We start from the raw sequence: 23,956 nt of genomic DNA on the forward strand, positions 1-23,956 counted from the left end.
CAAGACCAAAGTTCCAAGGCATGCAGTGGCAGGACAAGAAAGCGAATGTTGCTAGTGTTGTATGATCGACCGGCTGAGGACGAAAGCCTTTAGTTCATTCAACTTTGTAGAAAATACAACAAACCAACACATATTCTAACTGAATTAAAAACTAAAACGAAATCATACAGAGCATTTTCAAACGAGTTACTACAACTCTGTAAGTTATTAACTGGATATTCTACCAGTGGCAAATTATATTGTTGTCCTTGTTCAATCCTGAGAAGGGAGTCTGGAACAGGTCGGGTTTTGTCACATTAACAACTTCTACTAACAGGGTGGCTACTCACTGGGAATTTCTTGAATTCCGGGAATTATGCGTGAATTATTGGCTCCAGGAGTTGTGCGTGAATTCAGCTTGAAATTTTATCTGTAGACATGAAAAATTGCAACTTTTTAAAATCCCAATTCCATTGAATTTATACATATTTATTAATGACCTGAAAAAAGTTTTTCACAGTTTAGGTTTTATTTTTATTGAGGAAGGTAAATAAAGCTGCGTGGAAAATAAAACAGAATTCTCTCAATTCATTTGCTTTGTTAGTGTTCTTTGAAGAACAATCCATCTGATAGACTGAAGATTATTGCAAGATAAAATATCTTGAAGTTCATTAGGTAAATTTAAAATTCCTATAGAATTAACAGTTTTTCGTAGATTCCTACTATTTCCCGTAACATATGTGACTTGTGTGTGTAGATGTATTTATAGTCCCGAGTAGCAGTGGCGTGCCCAGGATTTTTGTAAGGGAGGGGTTACCTATACTTTTTCTCGGTAGTCCGCCCTCATTTTGTCATATTTTCGTACCATTGACGTTCCTTTGTTAGGAATATTGGGCCAAAGGGGGGTATAAACCCTACCAACCCCCCCTTGGGCACGCCACTGCCGAGTAGCTATGTGAAATGACAAATGTAAAATCCGCGCCTTAAATTATATATATGTACCGTCCAAGTGAATTAGAATTATTGGATTCATTGGAATCGCACAAACCATATATTGTTAATATAAGTATTTGTTTGTGTGTATGTGTGTGGGTGGTGAGAGACTGTAAAACCTTAGTTTGAAATAGAGAAAACACCTGCTTGAATTTTTGTAAAGTTCGCTTTGAAAACCGGGAATTATACTTGAATTTTATTATGGTCCTACAGTAGCCACCCTGACTAATCTAGCGAACGTCATGAAAAACTCAACCATCTATGTGCCATTATTGGATTGAGAAAGTTTGAATTACAAGAATACTCAACTCTATGAAAAAACGTCAACTTAATCTACGAATAAAGAGATGAAACAGGTCACGACAAAATATTATTTTCTTTCTCTGATGACTCACAAATTTATATCAAATTTTTATTTGTTGCGCATCAACAATTTTATTTTTAATGTTTTCTTTATATTATATCACATTTGCGTTAAAATTATTATTGTCATATAATTTTAAAGTGCCTCATGTTTGTCACTTCTGACATTTCAATAAGGGTTGAATTTTTCTTGATCTATTGTATTATATTAAGACACCCATGCGATGGGGAGCAAGTGCAGGTGACCTGTTCCCCTGCCTGATTTATCACCGCACGCCACTGGTTGCTCCCCATTTTTTATTTTCTTGCCTCAACATTATGGCCTCTTAATGTTAAGCCTTGTCTACCAAGAGAAAGTAAACTTTCCTTGCAACGCCCTCCGCACACCCTCCCCCCTTCGTTTTGTTGGAACCCAATTGCCACCACTGATCTTGAACATACAATTGTGAGGTTCTTACTATACCCCTTAAAAAATGGTGTTGAGCCCCCTCCCCCCAAAAGGAATTCCTGGATACGTGCCTGTTTGTATACTTTATTTTTAGATTTCCTCATTTATCTCTCCACTTTTATTCAGAACTCACCCTGTTACTCTAAACGTTTTTACGAGGTCTAATATACTGTAGTAGTCCTATGTGGAACGGGAACACCAGGAAATTTCGTTGCAAAACGTCGTCGCACTTCTCCACAATTCCTCTTTCCGAAGTAACACTCGACAAGATAAATCCTTTGTTGTAATGTAAACTTTTGTCGTGCCATATTAAACGAACACGACACAACACAACTTCCGAGGGAGGGTTATACTGGCGTCAGTCTGCAACGTCAACAGAAAGGGAAAGAGATCGAAGGCAGGGAGTGCGAGAAAAACAGACTGTCGCGGACCCCGTTCACCGGGAAAGACAAGCGCTAACGCCGGACCGCTTGCCACCGAGTCTCGTAGCGAATGTCAGGGAATGCTCTAGAATGTTTAAAGCAGGGGTTCAAGTGCTGAAATGCATTTTGAATGCCAGGGCTAGAAAAATACAGGGCTCCTGAAAAAACCACGTGGCGCCTGAATTTTTATATTCAGTTCTATTATTTTTATTTTATATATAGACCTATATATATATATATATATATATATATATATATTATGTTTCGAGTTTGCCACGTTTTTTTAATAACGAACACAGCAGGTGTTCTTTTTTCTAATGCGTGTTCTCTGTATCACATTCACGTGTATCATTAAATGAGAATAATAAACATGCCATTGTAAATTTTTTTAGCCGAATTTTAAAATCTGCGATTTGGGGGGAGTATAACTTTTCGCATCTTTCTCTTCAGTCATAGACACTTATATTTCACCTGCTATCATTGTTGTTGTTTTTATTATTATTATCTTACGAATCATAGAATCTAAATTAAATTGAAAATACTTTGGCATTGTTGACAATTACAAATTCAAACTTGAGTTCGCTACTTAACTGGATTCGCCTTGCTTGCTTACTAAACTATCTATCACTTTGTTGGCGGATAGTTCTTGCGTTTTTGTACATTTGCACGATGCACAGATATCAGAGACCACTTAATTTGCTCTCCCTTGGACGTATGGTACTGATCCACGTTGTTACGCTTATCCCAGATATCTCGGGCGGGGGATCATATGCCCCCTATGGCCTCCCATTGCAGGCGCTCTTCATATTAACTATTATAAGAAGCAAATAATTTCTGACCTCGTAACTGCACTCCTCATTCACTTTCGGTGCTCAGACAGATAAAAAGAGCAGAAATAAAAGCGAGAGGCAGACAAAGTCGAAAAAGGAGATTGTGGAAGAAGGATAGAGGAATAAATAACTAGAGGAAGAGAGAACAGAAGGGAGAAAAGAGAAAGGGAACAAATAGCGATCGAGAAAAAAGAGAGAGGGCGAATGATAGAAAGGCTATAAGTAAGTGAGAGACGGAATGGAGAGACAGAGAGAGAGAGAGAGAGAGGAAAAAGTCGGTGAGAGTGAGGAAAGAAGGCGAAAACGCAGCAAAGAAAAGGTACAAGACAAGGAAAGCAAAGGGTGAGAAAGGAGATACAAATAATATAGAGAAGAAGAATAAGTAAGCAATTTTCCTCATTCTAGGGAGGGATCAAGTGATTTCTTTCCCTCATGTCTTGACAGTTGGAGGGATTTTTTGTGAAGTAAAAGGGGAAATTCGACAATACAAATATGCTGTATAAATATTTAGCTTCGTTTTCTGATGCACAGCAGCACAGCACAACACGTAATAAATACAATTACCTTGTTCAGAAATTATATCTGGAAGTAATGTTTCAGCTGTGTTTTGCTCGCGCTTGATAATTAAATGAAGACCAATATCGCGTTGCACGTGATCAACTGAGTCATCTCGCAACACGACAATCATCTGTCTGTGTATGTGTATGTATACAATCTGTGGTGTGTGCAATCAGGACCAGGAGCTTTCTCTGTGATCAGGAGGAGGAGAACAGGCCTGATTTCTTTATTTTTTGATCTGAAGAATTACCACAATAAAAATGAAGAAGAAGGTAGGCATAAAGCAGCAGAGCATATCCGGGATAGGTTTAAAATAAATTCTATTTGTAAATAAATTGATCCGGAAGGAAGCAAAATATATTTATTTGCTTTCTGGTTCTTGACGTTAATTTTTTTTTTTTAGTTTATGCTGCATCGGGTAAGTACACACGGGGTGAGTATGTCTACTGTAGACATTGCAAAATGCGTACATTTTAACATAATATAAATATAGAGGTGTTACCACCATTTTCGGCAGAACGTTTTCAATGTATTTTTGCCCTTGCACCTTCATCAATTTCGATTCAACGTGCAAGCCAATTAATGCCACCTCAATATGCACAATTACGCAAGTCCAATTACAGAAACAACCTATTTGCATTTGTCCATTTAGGGTAGGTTTGGGCCAATTATTTTTTTTTTCGGTGACTGCCTTTACCAGGTGGTGAACATAGATTTTGTGCTATTTTCACTGTTTCATTCATTTTGTAAAACATACATATTCACTTGGTAAGTTATTTTGGTAAATTTCTCATATCAGACAAATTGCTTGAAATTTGCTAGTTCTTTTAAGTTCAATATTCGTACTTACGTATTCTGCATTGAGAAACTTTGTTGAAGGTGACATTTCGCTTATTTCACGGAAATAAGCTCTATTTGCGACATATCGAGTAAGTTTTCTTAGTTTCTTTTTACCTTCGGTAACGCGCGAAATGGCGGTCACAGTTTCACTACAGTACTCGGTATGCAGTGTTTCCACCCCACTGCACCCAAAAATACCTACGTAGCCCCACGAACCATTTCCGGTAAGGTTAGGTTAGGTAGAGTTATGTTTAGGTTACAATAGTTAAAAATTGGTTTAGAAAAAAAAGCGTAGCCCCACGCACCATTCTCGCATAGCCCCACGAACCATTGACACACAGCCCCACAAACCATTTGCGGAAACGTACCTTCTTCAGTTATAAAAACACGTGTTTGGAAACACTGACCAGCATTGACCATGATTACGTCGTCACACACAAGCAAGATCCAGCTGGAAGGAAATGAATGCAACAGCTTCCGTGCATCGGTCACACATTTATATCGAAAAATAAATTATTTACCCGCAAAATTCAATGAACAATGCGAGAAGACACTTTCCCTAACTTCCAGAAGTATAAAGAAACTGCATTCGATAAGTAATTTCTCCTGTAAATTTGAAGAAATCCGTTTGTCCAATACGAGAAATTTACCATTATTTCTTCCTTTTTGTGCTGCTTGTTAGGTAAGGCAGTTAGGTTTTGTGTCCCTATAATATAATAAAGTTGGAAATTTCCACGTGTAGTTGGGTTAGCTGCTCTCTATAATAATAATAATATCCTATTTTTCCATGACAAACCTGAGACCACTTGGTTACAAGGTGACAGAATTATCCACTACAGTGTAAGGGAGACCCTTGCGTACTGTGTTAGAATCAAGAATCATTTTGCTTCATACAGTAAGTGTCAGGTTGCTATATTTTCAGAGGCCCAAATTCCTTTTGTTTTATTGCGATTTCATCATGCCACAAATGCAATTTTAACATGGTTCAATTTCGATTTACTTCTGTTAACCCATACTGCGGAGGTTTAGTGATTACTTAAGATTTTGTTCAATATATGCTTTCGTAGTTAGGTTAGGCAGGTCAGGTTTGGTTCTCTTGGCATTCAAATAAAGTCCATAAATCCATTCTACTAAGGTTCCAATTTACTTTTACATTAATTCCTACTAGTCTATGATACTAGTCGCTTGTCAATGAAAAATACATTGTCCATTGGAAGTGTGCATTCTTCCATAAAGTGATTTTTAAGTTGTTTTTTTTCAACATAACTTTTTTTTTTAATCCAAACAGTACTCATTACTTTAAGAAAGGTGCAAATTTCGTGTGACAACGATTGTCAAAATTCTACGATAATTAGTCTTCCTGCTAGGAGAATTTGAAAAAATCATAAAACAATCTGAGCCGATACCTTTTCAGAACTCCAAATCCGGCATTTTTTTTAAACCACCAAAAAAAAAAAAGTAAAGTGCTCCCCTGTGCATAGCACAATGCCATAAAGGCATATAGGGGGTGTGGGGGTAACGCCCCACACTTTCTCGTGAGTGGGGGTGACGTGATCAGCATCGCACCCCTGACCACCTTTACCCCCCAGGGTTTCCCCCAGGTACCCATGTTATTCGATGCTGGGTGGGTGCTGGGGCCGCTTCCCAAATCAAATTATTTTGTTAATTGTGGTTGCTAGATTGTTTTGAGCAATTTGATTGAATTTTATTTTCACAATAGGAAGATCGCAAATAGATAATGACTGATATTCAGGACTGACAACTAATGACTGATATTCCTGTAGGACACTTTTTAATTTAAATGGTTTGAAGGCTGTGAAAAATCTCCTGGAATTTTATTCTTTAAAGTTAACAAGCCTATATATGTCACATAACTGAAATAAGGTACACTTAGGGATACCAGAATTGTTGTTATTTTAATAAGAATACATCCCTCTGGCAGTGTTGTGTATATTTGTGAGTCATTTTTAGTGAAGAAACAAACTCAAATAGAGAATTTAATTTTTATTAACAAACTGCAACATATTGGAACTTGTTAAGATAAGGAATAACTGTGATACACATAGCAGGATTATTTGTTATGTTTAAAAAACATTTAATTCTGATGTGTGCACTAGGGGCTTCGTGGGACTTTTCTGAAATCTAAAGTCATACACAATGTACACATTTAGGAGACAAGAGATTATATTAGTCATAACTTTAGGATATGGTGAGAATTTTTTTTCATAGAAGTAGAGTTGCTGGGAAAGATAATGGGCGGTAACTTGCCTGTTGTCTGTTTTCATTCAGTTTGCCTGCCCCTGTGCCAAAGTGGTTAGCACATCGTGCTATGATGCCAGGAATCCCGGGTTCGAATCCCGGCGTGGGTGTTTGCGAGTGTCCGCTCATCAATTTCATCATATCAACACTCATCCCCATCTTTGCAAATTAGCCCAAAGTGACACAAAAGCAAAGTAAAATCAAGCAAATCAAACAGTCTTTTTTTAACATCATTTGTTTTTAGGCAAAGTAATTTTTTGAGGCTGATGCAGATGCTATCTTCTGTTTTGTTTGCTTTTTATTTAAGTTCTTAAAATTCTTGTTGAAATGAAATATGATGGTGAACAATTTACTTAGATATAGAGAAAGATGTAAACCTCCTACCTGCTGCAACATAGCATGAAAACATAGGGGAGGCGAGATGAGAATGTAGGGCCCTACACATTCACTATCTAGGTTCCCTGTAAGCAGTGCTTGAAGTGAGGGAGGATGCAGGAGGATGGTATCCCCCAGATAGCAAAATTTTCTCAACTCCCCAGCTTGTCACCATGTTAAACCATGGGAGTATCATCTCAACTAACATTTTGCACTTCAAGCGCTGCCTTTATGTACACATTTATTATAGGGTGAGTGAACCCAGGGTCTCCCACATCACGATCTGATGCCCTACTGACTGAACCACCATGGGTCTTTTACTTATATATTTGTGCTAATTACATAATACCCCACCATTATGTAATCATATGCAAGCATGTTTTAAAATAACACGATGATTAAATGTGATTTATTTCCGCTCTCATTCACAGGTCTTGTTGATGGGTAAAAGTGGATCAGGAAAGACCAGCATGAGATCCATAATCTTTGCAAATTATATTGCTCGAGACACTCGTCGATTGGGTGCAACAAGTAAGTGACTTGCCTGTTATGTGTAAATCACACGACGCTAGATTTCCTGCTGGATTTGGACTAGTTGTGTGGTACTGGCTCATCTGCTAGTTTTCGCATCACATGTTACCATCCTTGTCATTATACTTTTGGTCCCACAAGGCATTTCACAGACCAGGCAAGCTAAAAAGATGGACAAGCAATTTCAAAAACGTTGTTCGAGAATAGCTACTGCTGTTAATAAAAATTGAAATTAAAAGATTTAGAAGAAAAGTGTGGGCTTGAAATTGGCTCTAAAAAAATGTGGTAGCCAAGGTTTACTTAACAAACTTTTAATAAACTCAGGTATACATATTCAATTCATTCATGAGATTTGCAGGATTCATAAAAAATGAAAAAAATAAAAATATATCAGGATTTTCATTATCAGCTAATCACATTTGTCGTGTACAAATCTCATCACTGGATAAATTCCTAAATATTGATGAACACAAATGCACATTATCTTTGTTACTTTTTTCATTGAGCAGTAAACAAAAGTAACCAACACTTGGAAAACCCAGACAAAGACTCTCCCTTGCCAAACACACACATTATCTTCACATGACCAAAGTTTCAATCTGATTAGCTGTTCCACAGAATCTAACAGAAAGCCAGTTGCAATTAGAGCATGGTGTAGTCATCAAAACCAGTGTAGCAGTCAGCATGGTAGCCAGTCCAGCGCCCGCTAGGACAGTCCTACTGGAAATCCAGTTCTGTGTGTTTTGGCCTTTAGTTTAAGATTTAATTATTATGTTGCATTTTTATGAATTTAATTTTTGATTTTAAGCTGATTGAATTATGTGCTGTTCAAATATCAAGTTCTTTGTGTTGCTTGAATGAACTCATAATTGAAGGGCCTGGGATTAAAACATGGTAAGTGACATTTTGGTTATTATTGAGTTGAAAAAAAAATGAGCCATCCTTCAATTTTCGCTTATAATTGCCATGTCATGCAATTTGCATTGGACTCATTGAACGCTCATGAATTTGGTAAACACAGCACGAAAGCAATTTATGTTCAATATACCTTCTAATAACCTTTTTCCTTAATAAACTCAATATTGACCAAAATGTCAATTATAGAAAGTTAAGAGGTTTACTAGGGATAAAGGTGTAAAGTAGAATAAAGATCCAAGCTCCAATTGTGTAATTCTGACGATTGTACACTCTCGTACCTGTTTAAAGTTCTGCATGTGTCTGTAAGTACATACGGAATAGTTTTTCTGATTATGAAACTGCTCCTTTTGTGGAGGGCGATATTTTCTACCATGGTAGTAGGTTAGGTGAATCGGGTTTGATGCTCTTACATTGTTACTATTTATACATATTGAGTAAATGAGGAATGTTAGGTGTGATTACTGTTGAATTTCCATAATTCCCTTTCTTGCTGGCATCACTACATTATTTTCCATGCAAAAAAAATTTAAAATGCTCCCAGCAGCAGTGACTTTAAAGTGTGGGTACTTTTACTTTTACAACCAACTCTCTTGCAGCATAATTTCTGCAACTTGCAACTTTAAATGTGCAAAATAGTTTCTCCACTTTGTTCCTGTACAAACCTGGCCTTCGTCCTTTCCTCTAATTTTTAATCTATGGATATTTAAGTGAAAATGCAAGTTCAAACTCAGGTTCCTGACATACTTTGTTACTCCTCTACCAATTAACCTACTGAGCCAAGCCTGGTTTCATCTGATTTATTTTTTCATCTGTGGCTTTTTACATAGTACATCATGCGTATGATGCCAAAACGTGTAAAATCTGTTTGTACGTCTTATTAATATTTAATTCCTTTTTGCAGTTGATGTGGAGCACTCTCATGTACGGTTCCTGGGGAACTTGGTGCTTAACTTGTGGGATTGTGGTGGGTGAGTATTGTGATTAATTTAACCTTTTCAGAGTGAATAATGCATCCTCAGCTTCTATGGACATGGGACCCCTGAGTGGGCTGTTTGCTGACCGTTTCATGCACTCATGCTAGATTCCATAGTAGAATATCTCTCTTAGATCTTAAAGGTTAAGCCAACTTGGTAGACATTTAGGGGTGAAGGGAATCCATGGTCTTGGCATGCATGTTCCTTCATCACTTTCTCATTCTCATAATCACACTTGGTGGCAGAAAAGTGATTCTTAATAACGCAAATTAGAATTAATTTAGAAATTCTATGCAGGAGCTCATTGCGATATATCGAAAGGATAGCAACTTGCTTCAGATTAAATCTTCTAGTGGTTGCCAATGCTGTTTGTTTACATTTCGCATAGGCCACTGGAATGAGCTAAATTGATTGAATTTCTGTTTGATTGCTGCATTTTGGAGATAAATTCCTATTCTACATAGTGCTATAGTACTTACAGTGTTCCACGTGTTAGAATAGTCACCATAACTCACTAAAAACTATATAAATCACACAAAATTACTGAGCGCAGTAAACCTACATCAACCGTCCATTTGCCAAGGTTGCCAGGTTCTCTAGTATGTATAGAAAATGACATCGCCTCATCTGCAGACTCCTTAGAAGTCATGAGCGAATTCAGCTCCAGAGAAAGTAGAGAAAGACATTTTTAGGGTGAGTGAAATTATTAAATATAATTTTAATCATTAATTTTTATTTTTATTAATGTTATTTAAATTTGATAATTCTTTTACCGACATGTCGGAAGATTTTGTATCGATTCACATTGAGATGTCAAAATTAAAGAACAAATTGAGGCCTCAGATTCTAGTCTCACTCAGGTCCCTGCGATACACTGCGCCAATGATGTAAAATCATTATAGAGTGGTCTGGAAAGTTATTTAAAAGTGCCAGGCAACTTTGCGTTTTGCGAAATGAGTGAGAACCGGGCATGAAGTTCAATCTTTTTATGTCATGTTATGTAAACCATGAATTATAATTCTTGTCTTTTCATTCAAGTAGCCATCCATAATTGTCATTGCTAAATGTGTAATTAATTTACAGACAGGAAGCTTTTATGGAGAATTACTTTGCCAGTCAGAGGGACAACATCTTCCGCAATGTGGAAGTGTTGATCTACGTTTTCGACGTGGAGAGCCGAGAGCTGGACAAGGACATGCATTACTACCAGAGCTGCCTGGAGGCCATTCTCCAGAATTCTCCCGAAGCGAAGATCTTCTGCCTTGTACACAAGATGGATTTGGTGCAGGAGGATCAGAGGGATTTGGTATGTTTCATGTTCATTACTCACATACGTGGATTAATCAGACATAAACTGGAATTTGTTTTCACACGCAAGAAAAAGTAACCACTTAGGTGGAGGTTGAAGTGGGCATGTCTGAACTCATTTAATAATGCGAAGTTCACCTACGAAGCATTCGGTCAGTAGCAAGCACGATGAGATATCCTGTTTTCTTTATTATTATTTCTGTTTTCTGCACTATTATATTGGCACCTGAATTTCATGTTTTTCAGGGAACCAAGACAAAAAACATAAAATTTATGAAAATGTAAAATTTGGGATTTTTTTATACATAACAACATTGGTGCCAAGAAGATTGAATGTGTAATGTGGGAACTAAATTGTCTTGTCTTTATGTAAGTTTCCTGCTTGAAAGTTCAGTATGTTGTTAATGCAGTTGAAAATCTATTCTCCCACCATTGCAATCCATATTTTTATTTTGTACGTCTTTGTATTACATCAATGCACTTTTTCCATGTAGAATTGCTTTGTTCTGTGGTAAAATGTGGCTGAAAAATGAACTTATCTATAAACCATGCATTTCACATTGGTGAATATTGTAAAAATATGTATTAGAATGTATTGAGTAGTAAGTGTAAAGTTTTGAAATCAAATTTCAGAGATTTTATTCACTGTAATAACACTGAAGCATCAAATTAACTGTTAGGGTGCCCTTACATCTGACGTGGGAACTACCTTTATGGTAGTGACCCTCTGTTGCCACTTTTACCTACTAAGGAACTCGCAGTCAAACAGCCAATTACGCCAACCTCTTGGGCAAGAAGAGACAACATTACAATCCCTCCTCCTCCTCGAAGCAGCCAGCAGGAAAACAGGATCTTGTCAAAATAACAATTCTCAGCTGTGACTGCTCACGGGTTAGTATGCTGTCTGAATAATAACTAATTAACTCTCTAGCCTTCTTAAACCTGAAGGTTTATGGCTGAAGCAACACAAGCCTTGCATCTGTCCCTATCCTGGGCAAGATCAATCCAATCTTTTCCATCCTTACCAATTTCCTTTAGGTCCATCTGAACATTTTCCCTCCATCTTCATCTTGACTTGCCTACTGGTCTCTTACCATCAGGTTTCCCAACAAGAATCCTGTGAACTCCTCTTTCCTCTCCCATTCGTGCCACATGGCCTGCCCACCTAAGTCTTTTTGATTTTATCATTCAATAATATCTGGACATGAATACAAATTATGAAGTTCTAAATTATGTAACCTTCTCCACTCACCTTTCTCCTTATCCCATTTAGGTCAAAATATTTTTCTAAGGATTTTATTTTCAATACTCTTAATTTATGTTCTTCTTTCAATGTAAGGGACCAAGTTTCACATCCATATAATACCACAGGCAAAATTACTGTTTTGTGTATTTTAACTTTTAGTTTCTTAGATATTATACAAGAAGAGAAAAGTAACACACATTTCCTGAATTAAACCTGATTTTTATTTCCTCTTTTATATCTTTTTAATTTGTTAGTATTACTCCTAAGTACTTGAATTTGGACACTGATTCAGACGATCAATAATTGAATTTTCATTATTGCGTAACTCTTGATTTTTTTCAAATTTGAAGTTGTAATTTTGAGGTTGCTGATGTTTAACATATTTAGTTATAATTTGTGCCTGTTTTACCAGATCTTTCGAGAAAGGGAAGAAGACTTGAAAAGGCTGTCCAAACCATTGGAATGCACCTGCTTCCGTACGTCTATATGGGATGAAACATTGTACAGGGTGAGTTAAAATAATATATTACATATGCGTGCACAGGTTTAGTTCACACTGATCTGGAAATCCTGGAAAAGTTGAGGGAAATCAAGTTTTTTTGTGCATGCCAGGATTTGTGTATACAAATAAATTCCACTTTTTCTGTGAACTGCTGTCTTATTAATTTTTATTGAACAATGTTGAACAAACTTCATGCCTTTGAATAGAAAGAGAATAGAAATATGCTTATTTTAGTGTTGTGAACAGTATATCCTTTATACAACACTGGAGATACATTTAAGACAATAAAGGAAATACATAGTATACAATTAAACTATATAGTATAAAATTCAAACCAAGCCACAAATTAATTTTACATGAGTTAATATTTACAATATTTTCAATATCACACATAGAGATAAAGAGATTACTTTAATAACCTAAATACATTGAATAATACACATAAGTTTTTAATTAACTATATTATGATTATAATATTGTACCAACTTAATCACCAGAGACTAAAAGTGTTGACTAGAACTTATAGTAATACAAGTGTGGATTTGGCATTGTATTTTGGATTTTTATAAGCTATGTAAGATAAGATGGTTTTGTTATCAAATGAACCAATTAAAGTTCTATCTATAAAATTAGAACATATTTCTATTATTTGTTCTTCCAGGTTTTTTAATTGTAAGGTGTTGCACAGGTTAAGACTTAAAATTTGTTTATTAGTATGTATTAAAGTGCCACATAATGGTCTGGAAATTTACTTCAAAATACCAGGAAAACTGGACAAGTCATAAAATTTATTTTTCCAAAATGAGCAGGAACCCTGATTCAGATTTACTTACGTGAAATTTAAAAGATTTCGTAATTCCGTGTTGCACAATTTAATGGTTCAATCCTATTAATTTCGAAGATCCACTGTCTTCATTCACAAAAGGGTACGGCGTTTGAAGCGGAGATGGTACCGCGTCAGTACATTGTTTGTTCCCGGGCGGCGGTGGTTGCGATTTTTCCCGTTCGGCAGCACTGGCGCGCGCATCTTGGTTTGCGTCGTCTGCTTCCTGTTGTCCGGTGGCGTTGCCAGTTGGGGGTTGGGGGGCTGGGCCGTGTTGCTCGGTAATGTGCCGTTCCTGTTCCCCGCGTGGCTGGAGGGGGGTCGAGTATGTGTATAGCATCTTTTCTTTTTCAGGTCGGGGATCTTTCTGAGGACAGGGTGCCAAGTTGGGTGTGCTTGTCCATTGTCCAGGTTTAGTGCTGGTTTCTGCTGGATGATAGCATGGGTTTCTTTGATGGTGTTTTCTATGACAGAGCCGGTTGGGTGAAGTATGGATACGGAGGAGATGGTGTGGTTAGTGGAGTGGAGGTGTTGGGAGAGGCCTGATTTAGGTGTGTCGTTTTTGGAATCTTTTACATGTTCGTTAATCCGTTCTTGGACGGTGCGGATGGTTCTGCCAATGTAGGTGTTGTGGCATTGGCATGTGGTCTTGTAGACACCGGGGGATGCAAGTTTGGGTAGGTAGTATCTCTTGAAGTTGGGTAGTGCCCTTCCGATTTGGGATATGGGTTTATGTGCTACTCGGATGTTGAAGGGTTTGAGGGCCTTGGCAAATTTTCCAGATGTGGTGGGGTGGTATGGAAAGGCGATCCATTTGGGTTTAGGATTTTGGTTCGGGTTATCTCTGTTTTTTGGATGTCTGAACTGGGTTTCTGTTTTTGCGCACCACATGGATAGTTGGCGCTCGGTGTAACCGTTGTTTAGGCCTATTTCCGTTACGCACGCTATTTCATCTTGCAGGTCATCTTCTGTGCAGCTGTGTGTGAAGGCTCTTCTGTAAAAGTTCATCCATACTCCAGCTTTCTGTTTTGGTGGGTGGTTGGATTTTGCATGGATATACTGGGTGCCCGAACCTGGTTTCCTGTATACGGATGTGACGAACTTGTCTTGGAGTCGTCGGATGCTGAGGTCGAGAAAGTTGAGGCGGCCATTTTGTTCCCTTTCAACGGTGAAGTTTATGTTGGGATGTATGTTATTGAGGGCAGTTAGGAGAAGGGTTAGGTCTTCTTCCTGTTTGTAAATGACTATGGTGTCATCTGCATATTTTTTGTATCTTATATGAGCAAACTCTGGTTGGGTGAGAATTGACTTCTCGGCCACATGCAGCACTATGTTGGATAGGGGTGCAGAAAGGGGGTTGCCCATCGCTAGGCCCCCTGTCTGGTGGAAGAAACTGTCCTCGAACTGGAAGTAGTTGTGGGTGAGGCAGGCTTGTAGAAGGTTGCAGATTCCATCAGTTACAAATGGAGGCGTGTTATTGCTGAGTAGCCAAGTTCTGGTGGAGTCAAGTGCAAGGCTGATCGGGATGGAGGAGTACATGTCCACTACGTCTATGCTGGCTAGTTTGCAGTTGTCGGCTTTGACAAAAGAGGTGACAAATTATTTTGCCTCGAGGCTGTTTTTTAGGCAGTAGGTGAGTTTGTCATTGTGGGGGGTCAGTTTCTGGAGGAGCCATTTGGTTAGGTGGACACTTGGTTGATTGAAGCCGGCCACTATGATTCTCAAGGGGGTTCCTGGTTTGTGAGTTTTTGGTATGCCATATGCACAGGGAAGGCTGGGGTGGGTGTTCCTTAGTTTCTTCTTTTCACTATCTTGAAGGAGGGCACAGTTATCTATGGCTCGGCGGATGGCTGTATTGTATCTGCTTGTGGGGTCACGTTTCAGCTTTTTGTACCCGTCAGAGTTTAGTTTTGCTTGCATTTTGTCACTGTATTGGCCTTTTCCCATTATGACGTATTGATTACCCTTGTCCGATTTTATGCACCAACATTTGTTGTCCTGTAGCCACTTTCGGAATTCCTGTGTTGTGTTCCTTAGTTTATTGTGCACTGTGGGTTTATGTTTGCTAGTAGGTTGGGCGTGTTGGCGGAGGATGATGGAAGCACAGGTAAGGCGTACACACTCGGCATCTTGGTTAGTTTTCGTTGCAAACGCTGTTTTTTCGGCAGAGCAGATTAAGTCTAGGGAGGGGGGGGAGTCATTTAGGAGGTTGAATTTGAGGCCGTGTTGGAGGAGGGAGTGGAATTCTGTCGGCACGGTGAGGTTGATTATGGTGCTGGCGGGGGTGTTGGGGTTCACTGGTGTGGGGGTGAGGGCCGGAGGTTGGGCACCAAGGGTTTGCAGTTTCTGTGTTAGGATCGCTGTTTTCTTGTTTTGCGACGTTTTTAGCATGAAGATGTTTTGCTGGGCTTTTTTCCAGTCGTCGGGGTTGATTCTCGGTTGTATGTAATCACAAAAAAAAAACATGTGCTTCCCTCCGTGATTACATACAACCGAGAATCAACCCCGACGACTGGAAAAAAGCCCAGCAAAACATCGACTTCATGCTAAAAATGTCGCAAAACAAGAAAACAGCGATCCTAACACAGAAACTGCAAACCCTTGGTGCCCAACCTCCGGCCCTAACCCCCACACCAGTGAACCCCAACACCCCCGCCAGCACCATAATCAACCTCACCGTGCCGACAGAATTCCACTCCCTCCTCCAACACGGCCTCAAATTCAACCTCCTAAATGACTCCCCCCCCTCCCTAGACTTAATCTGCTCTGCCGAAAAAACAGCGTTTGCAACGAAAACTAACCAAGATGCCGAGTGTGTACGCCTTACCTGTGCTTCCATCATCCTCCGCCAACACGCCCAACCTACTAGCAAACATAAACCCACAGTGCACAATAAACTAAGGAACACAACACAGGAATTCCGAAAGTGGCTACAGGACAACAAATGTTGGTGCATAAAATCGGACAAGGGTAATCAATACGTCATAATGGGAAAAGGCCAATACAGTGACAAAATGCAAGCAAAACTAAACTCTGACGGGTACAAAAAGCTGAAACGTGACCCCACAAGCAGATACAATACAGCCATCCGCCGAGCCATAGATAACTGTGCCCTCCTTCAAGATAGTGAAAAGAAGAAACTAAGGAACACCCACCCCAGCCTTCCCTGTGCATATGGCATACCAAAAACTCACAAACCAGGAACCCCCTTGAGAATCATAGTGGCCGGCTTCAATCAACCAAGTGTCCACCTAACCAAATGGCTCCTCCAGAAACTGACCCCCCACAATGACAAACTCACCTACTGCCTAAAAAACAGCCTCGAGGCAAAATAATTTGTCACCTCTTTTGTCAAAGCCGACAACTGCAAACTAGCCAGCATAGACGTAGTGGACATGTACTCCTCCATCCCGATCAGCCTTGCACTTGACTCCACCAGAACTTGGCTACTCAGCAATAACACGCCTCCATTTGTAACTGATGGAATCTGCAACCTTCTACAAGCCTGCCTCACCCACAACTACTTCCAGTTCGAGGACAGTTTCTTCCACCAGACAGGGGGCCTAGCGATGGGCAACCCCCTTTCTGCACCCCTATCCAACATAGTGCTGCATGTGGCCGAGAAGTCAATTCTCACCCAACCAGAGTTTGCTCATATAAGATACAAAAAATATGCAGATGACACCATAGTCATTTACAAACAGGAAGAAGACCTAACCCTTCTCCTAACTGCCCTCAATAACATACATCCCAACATAAACTTCACCGTTGAAAGGGAACAAAATGGCCGCCTCAACTTTCTCGACCTCAGCATCCGACGACTCCAAGACAAGTTCGTCACATCCGTATACAGGAAACCAGGTTCGGGCACCCAGTATATCCATGCAAAATCCAACCACCCACCAAAACAGAAAGCTGGAGTATGGATGAACTTTTACAGAAGAGCCTTCACACACAGCTGCACAGAAGATGACCTGCAAGATGAAATAGCGTGCGTAACGGAAATAGGCCTAAACAACGGTTACACCGAGCGCCAACTATCCATGTGGTGCGCAAAAACAGAAACCCAGTTCAGACATCCAAAAAACAGAGATAACCCGAACCAAAATCCTAAATCCAAATGGATCGCCTTTCCATACCACCCCACCACATCTGGAAAATTTGCCAAGGCCCTCAAACCCTTCAACATCCGAGTAGCACATAAACCCATATCCCAAATCGGAAGGGCACTACCCAACTTCAAGAGATACTACCTACCCAAACTTGCATCCCCCGGTGTCTACAAGACCACATGCCAATGCCACAACACCTACATTGGCAGAACCATCCGCACCGTCCAAGAACGGATTAACGAACATGTAAAAGATTCCAAAAACGACACACCTAAATCAGGCCTCTCCCAACACCTCCACTCCACTAACCACACCATCTCCTCCGTATCCATACTTCACCCAACCGGCTCTGTCATAGAAAACACCATCAAAGAAACCCATGCTATCATCCAGCAGAAACCAGCACTAAACCTGGACAATGGACAAGCACACCCAACTTGGCACCCTGTCCTCAGAAAGATCCCCGACCTGAAAAAGAAAAGATGCTATACACATACTCGACCCCCCTCCAGCCACGCGGGGAACAGGAACGGCACATTACCGAGCAACACGGCCCAGCCCCCCAACCCCCAACTGGCAACGCCACCGGACAACAGGAAGCAGACGACGCAAACCAAGATGCGCGCGCCAGTGCTGCCGAACGGGAAAAATCGCAACCACCGCCGCCCGGGAACAAACAATGTACTGACGCGGTACCATCTCCGCTTCAAACGCCGTACCCTTTTGTGAATGAAGACAGTGGATCTTCGAAATTAATAGGATTGAACCATTAAATTGTGCAACACGGAATTACGAAATCTTTTAAATTTCACGTAAGTAATTTTAAACCGCGTTTACCGCAACCACCCTGATTCAGATATTTAACATTAATATAATTGAATAGTTGAACATCGAGAACCTTCTGGTTAGATGGTGTAATTTGTACGAACTTTCCTTTTGCATGTAAAGAAATAGCAGAATCACAAAATGAAAGCATTTTTAGTAGTGATTAGGTACATACTAAGGGTAAGTTAGGACTGAGCTGATGGCAATACTCATTCCCACCAATAACTGAAAACACTAACAATTAAAAAGTTTTTTGAAGTATTGATCAATACAATATTAGTGGCAAAGTATTCCACACCAGAGGTTTTTTTTTTTAGGATGTTCAAGAATATTTAAATACCTTTTATTGACACAAAATAAAGTTTTTCATGCAATATCAGTTCAAAATAAATGGAAACTTCGATTTTTGCATAATTTTCAGGAAAATTAGACTCTGTGAAGATGTTGCATGACATTTTTAGGAACAGACCAATATTTCAAAAAGAATTTTGTAAATGAAATCCAGCTGATATATCATAGGCAGCTTAGCCCTAGATTAAACTTAATTTGTCAAATTGCAACAAACCGAAAAAAAGGAAAAAAATAATGATGGTTCAGTTCCTCACACCACATTGGTAATTAGTGCAAATTTTTCCCGTATTTTTACATTGAAATGTTCATTCTGAGATGATACCTTTTGAAGCACAATTATTTGAAATACCTGTCTGTATATGATGCTTCAATTTTTTTTGACAAACAATCTGTGATTGGATTATTTTCACTCAGTTGTGACTAAGCTAATGAGTAGGGGCATGCATATTTCGTTTTTGACGAAAAAACGAAATTTGAAAAACACATTGTAATGTTAATTTTTCATGTTTTTGAAAGGTGTGAGATGCATTTTGTGACCATGTTTTGTCACGAAATAATGCGAAATGAACTTCAAAAAGCGAAATTAACTCTTAAACACGAAATTTACCATTTATATACCAACTCGACACTTTCTGAAGTCTGAAGTATCCTGTGAGTTATGCAATTCCCGGAAAATTGATTAATTCTGCTGTTAATATTGGAGAAGCAAAAATGGACTCCTTTACACAGAAATAAACTAATACTCTTATAACTACACAAATGTGATATTAGAAGTGAAATGTTAATTCTGTGGAATAAGTGTAGTTTTTAAATCAAATTTAGGATTATATTCACAATTTGAAAATCAAAATGTCTTTTTATATACCACTTTTCATCCAATTTTTCACTGCTATAACACCGATATTTCATTTTATTTACCGCTTTTGAACCCGAAATTGACTCAGTTTTTGTACCGAAATTTTGCTTTTTTATTTACCAAAAATATGTGCCTCTACTAATGAGGCAATGAGTTGACTGGCCAGAGACGTGTTGATGTAAATGTACAGTGGTTAATACACTCCCCTCCCCCTTTTTTCAAATAAAATGGAATCAGAGTTGCATAGTTGTTAGAAACGACGACCTGATTGATTCAATTAGGACGTGACCAATGACCACTTATTTCAAACATTGTACTTAAGTGATTTATGAAATGCAAGTGAAGATTTTGCCAATGTTATTAGTTGTGTATTAGATAGTTTCTACATATTTATCTTTATGTAAATATGCTTCATATTATGTATATTGTTCTCATATAACTTTGTTATGTTCCAGGCGTGGTCCTCTATAGTGTATAAACTTATCCCCAATGTGAAGGAGTTAGAGCACAGCTTGCATGAGTTTGCAAACATCATCGACGCAGACGAAGTGCTGCTGTTTGAAAGAGCTACCTTCCTAGTGATATCCCACTGTCAGCGTAGACCCCATCGGGACGTTCACCGCTTTGAGAAAGTCAGCAATATTATTAAGCAGTTTAAATTGAGTTGCAGGTAAGGATAGTTTTACAATAAATAATGTCCTTTGCATGCTGGCCTACCCAATGGTATATTTGACTTGTATGCAAAGGTCCTTGGTTCAATACCTGGTGGAGGCACATAGTAGTTTGGATCCCACCTTAAACTGTAGGTTCAGTCGCCTAGCCTATCTGAGCATAAAATGGACTTTTAATACGAGGGTCATCCAGAAAATGAAGACCGTTTGGTTATACAAAATGAAAAACACAATATTTATTGGAAGAAACAATTCTGTTACATACCTGAAGCTTCCTTCACTTCTCTACATAATCACCTCCTACATTTAAACATTTGTCGTATCTGGGCACGAGCTTCAGAATTCCCATGTTATACTCTTCTGCCGCCAGTTAGTTAAGCCAGGTGGTCACTGCATTCAAATAAAAGACCGCTCGCGGAGCTCACTCCTCTGTCTCTTTTCAGTGTCAACTGGCTTCCGTAACAGCTGTGCTCATAACGCTGTAAGTGGAGGTTGCAAGAAGTCGTCAGTTGCCGTTAAATTTCTGCCTGTTTCACCTTTTGAGCGTTCAGAAATCGAATAACACTCCTTACCTCACAGTCGGCGGGATTTTCCATCACGCAGTTCATTTTGACCACCCCAACTGCACAAGCTCGTGCCCAGATACGACAAATGTTTAAATGTAGGAGGTGATTATGTAGAGAAGTGAAGGAAGCTTCAGGTATGTAATAGAATTGTTTATTCCAATAAATATTGTGTTTTTCATTTTGTGTAACCAAACGGTCTTCATTTTCTGGATGACCCTCGTAATAAAGAAATATCCTCCATATTCTGTGTCTGCTCAGATAGGCTAAGAGTGGCTGGACCTACAGTTTAAGGTGATAATTAACCCAGGCTCCCTTGATTAGAAGGTTCTCCCTCTATCCCATAATTATTGTCCGGTATGCCAAAATGGTAACTTTTTATTTAGGGTATTTTGGATACTTGATTGGCCAATTTGTACTGATCCTTGAGTAATAACGTTGTATGACACATTCCCGTGTTTCATTTTCTTAATCTGTATACACCAATGTCACAGTTTGAATATCGGACAATTATTATGGAACAACAAACAAAAGTGTACCGGACAATAATTATGGGACAGAGGGAGTATTATAATCAAGCATTACGATTTCAAAGCATATTATTACAATAAATTACTAATATGTCATCAGGGACGACTGTGGAAATTTGTTCTTTTGTGTGTGTGTGAGTGTGTGTGTTAAGAGTACTGCAATGCGGGCTTTTCACTCGACCGCTCAATAGTTCACATGTGCAACTCTAGACTGCACATATAATTGATAGGTCTTTCGCTCGAGCAAAAAATGCTCGAACAAGCGGAATACACTCGAATCGAAGCCTATTAGCACACATATTTCCGTCATTTGTCTGTGGTAGTGGACCCTCAAATATGGATCGTAAAGTAAAAGATGCCGTGAAATTGAAAATTAAGTGAACATATGCATCATCTCCATGTTAAAATTCAGTTGTGTACAATACACTATGATACGTGAAAATGAAATAGATGATTATGGGCTGAAACTACCTAGACTAACGTTTTATGTTTCTACAATTATTGTCACATTAAAATTATGCTCGGTTGAATGTTATAACTGCATTTTATTATTTGTAGAATATGATTATCCTTTTCGGTAAGTGAACAATGATGTACACATAACTTGTTGCACTGTGATACGATATTTGTAATTGCTTAGGTAGGTCTGTCAGCATGTGTATTCATTTTATGTTTCGATACTTTCTTGTATCGCATTTTTAGTCTTGCATAATAATATACAGAATTATGATTTATAATTGTAATTGCATAGAATAGTTTCGTTCCATGTATGGGTTTTAGGTTCACAGTGCTGCTTCTTGCACTCTGAAATACAGGACGTTGCCAATCATTCCAATACGACTGTGGTATGCTTGAGCTGGGAGACTCGAACGAGTTTGAGCGAGCGAAGGTGATTCCATGCAGCACTCTAGTGTGTATGTGTTGTATTCGTATTGATAAGAATTTCATATTAGACCATTCCTAATTGTACATCTGTAGTAGACATGAAATACTAGGGATGTGACGAAGCTGAAAATTTACCGATGCCGATGTACTCACCGATAATTTTTGGAACCGATACCGATGCCGATATTTAACAGATTCCGATACATAAGATTATTAAAGAGAAATGGGATGTTATTTTCAGCATGACAAAAATAAATTTGCTATGTACATTTCTATTGCATATCATATGTATATACATATATATTCTCAAGAGATGCGAATGTACATTTGCATCAACAAAATGTTATGTGAACCTTTAAGAACAACATGGATTCTCAAGAGATAAACATTAGTACACAAGCAGTTCTTTCAAATGCAAAATGAATTCCTGTTCTGCCAGATTCAACTTCAGAAACACGAGATTTGGAAGCACTTCAGGAAGTAACCTACTTCTCTTATCGCAAATCTGTTCAGCAACACTGAACACTCAATCACTGAATAGTGATGCAGCAGGTATGCTCAAGTATTTTCTCAGCACTTGCTTCAGGTTTAAATACTCATTTTTGAATTTCCAATACAACAGCAGATCCTGGTTCAGCAATGTACTGTTTCATTTCCGATTTTGAGTTAGGTTGATCCTCTTAATGAGAGTTTGCAATAATTTTATTACAAAAACTCTACAATAATAACGAATCATAACCAATTTTTCAATAAATCTTACAAAACTAGAATATAAAACTTATTGGAAGGTAAAAACTCTAGTATAATCTGTACCGGTTTAAATATCGGATTTTTGCCGATTCCGATACCGATGCCGATGTGTCTATTTTGGCCGATTTTCATACATCTGTAATCGGCTTCGGCACATCCCTATGAAATACTAATGTTGAGTAATGTTCTCAAGATTCATATTTTTTTAGAAAAAAGTTTTAACCATAATGAATTGAGAATTTTCATAAGTTAGCATTCATCTCATATTATAGTCTCAGAGAATAATAGATGAAGTTTGATCACCAATACTAAGTAAACTGGTGTTTGAAATTTGACTAAACCCTGTACCAGCTAACTGTAGACCAGTCGAACGAGAACAAGTCTCTGCGTAAGAAGTGACGCGAGACTGCTCAACCAATGAACAGTGAGAGAAGTGGGATTGTGTAATGGATGACTGGAGTTACCCAATTTCTCTGCTTTGCTCTGTCAGCATTGCAAACTTTTGAAACCGATAATACCGTACGCACATGGCAAATGGACCGTATCTTTGTCTCCAGATCCGTACGCTTGGGAAATATTAGGGATAAAACAGCAAGTGCAAATTTTGACAAGCCGTACATTTAGCTTACGGACTAAGGTCTGGACCGTACATCCGTACATGCCATGACATTTCTGTACATGTACGGTAATGATTAGGGCTCGGAAGTTGAAGATCTATAAATTGCCAAAAAAAGGACCTAAAAATGGAAAAAAGGATGTATAAATGTGATCCAAATTAATTAATAACTTCATTTTAATTACATATTTAATGAATAAAAAAATTAAAAATTCTGATGGTATGGAACACACAGTGCGAAAAAAACTGAAAGGTTCAAAACAAAAGAAAGTTGCCACTTACAGCGCGACCTTCCAGACAAGTTATGGTTAAAGGACCTTGTACCGTACCTGCTTCAGTCATCCAAAAACATTTTTCTCTCGTTTCAGAGATGATTCAAATATATTTCTTTCGTTCTTTCTTTTTATTTCTTTACTAGAGAAAAGATG

General features: G+C 38.6%; 1 protein-coding gene across 1 annotated transcript in view; it reads left to right on the forward strand.

Moving 5' to 3' along the window:
- Positions 1-3,574: 3,574 nt before the first annotated feature.
- The window catches only part of RagA-B (Ras-related GTP binding A/B), a 37,036-nt gene continuing 16,654 nt past the window's right edge, over positions 3,575-23,956 (forward strand). Inside the window, exons 1-6 of the mRNA XM_083129962.1 lie at positions 3,575-3,865; positions 7,499-7,598; positions 9,418-9,484; positions 10,574-10,796; positions 12,457-12,552; positions 19,969-20,183. Of these exons, the coding sequence (XP_082986088.1) occupies positions 3,854-3,865; positions 7,499-7,598; positions 9,418-9,484; positions 10,574-10,796; positions 12,457-12,552; positions 19,969-20,183 (713 nt within the window). The 5' untranslated portion in view covers positions 3,575-3,853. The remainder of the gene's footprint in view (positions 3,866-7,498; positions 7,599-9,417; positions 9,485-10,573; positions 10,797-12,456; positions 12,553-19,968; positions 20,184-23,956) is intronic.

Source organism: Lepisma saccharinum, chromosome 10 (genome assembly GCF_977018435.1).
Source record: "Lepisma saccharinum chromosome 10, izLepSacc3.1, whole genome shotgun sequence".
In the NCBI taxonomy this organism is placed as follows: Eukaryota; Metazoa; Arthropoda; class Insecta; order Zygentoma; family Lepismatidae; genus Lepisma; species Lepisma saccharinum.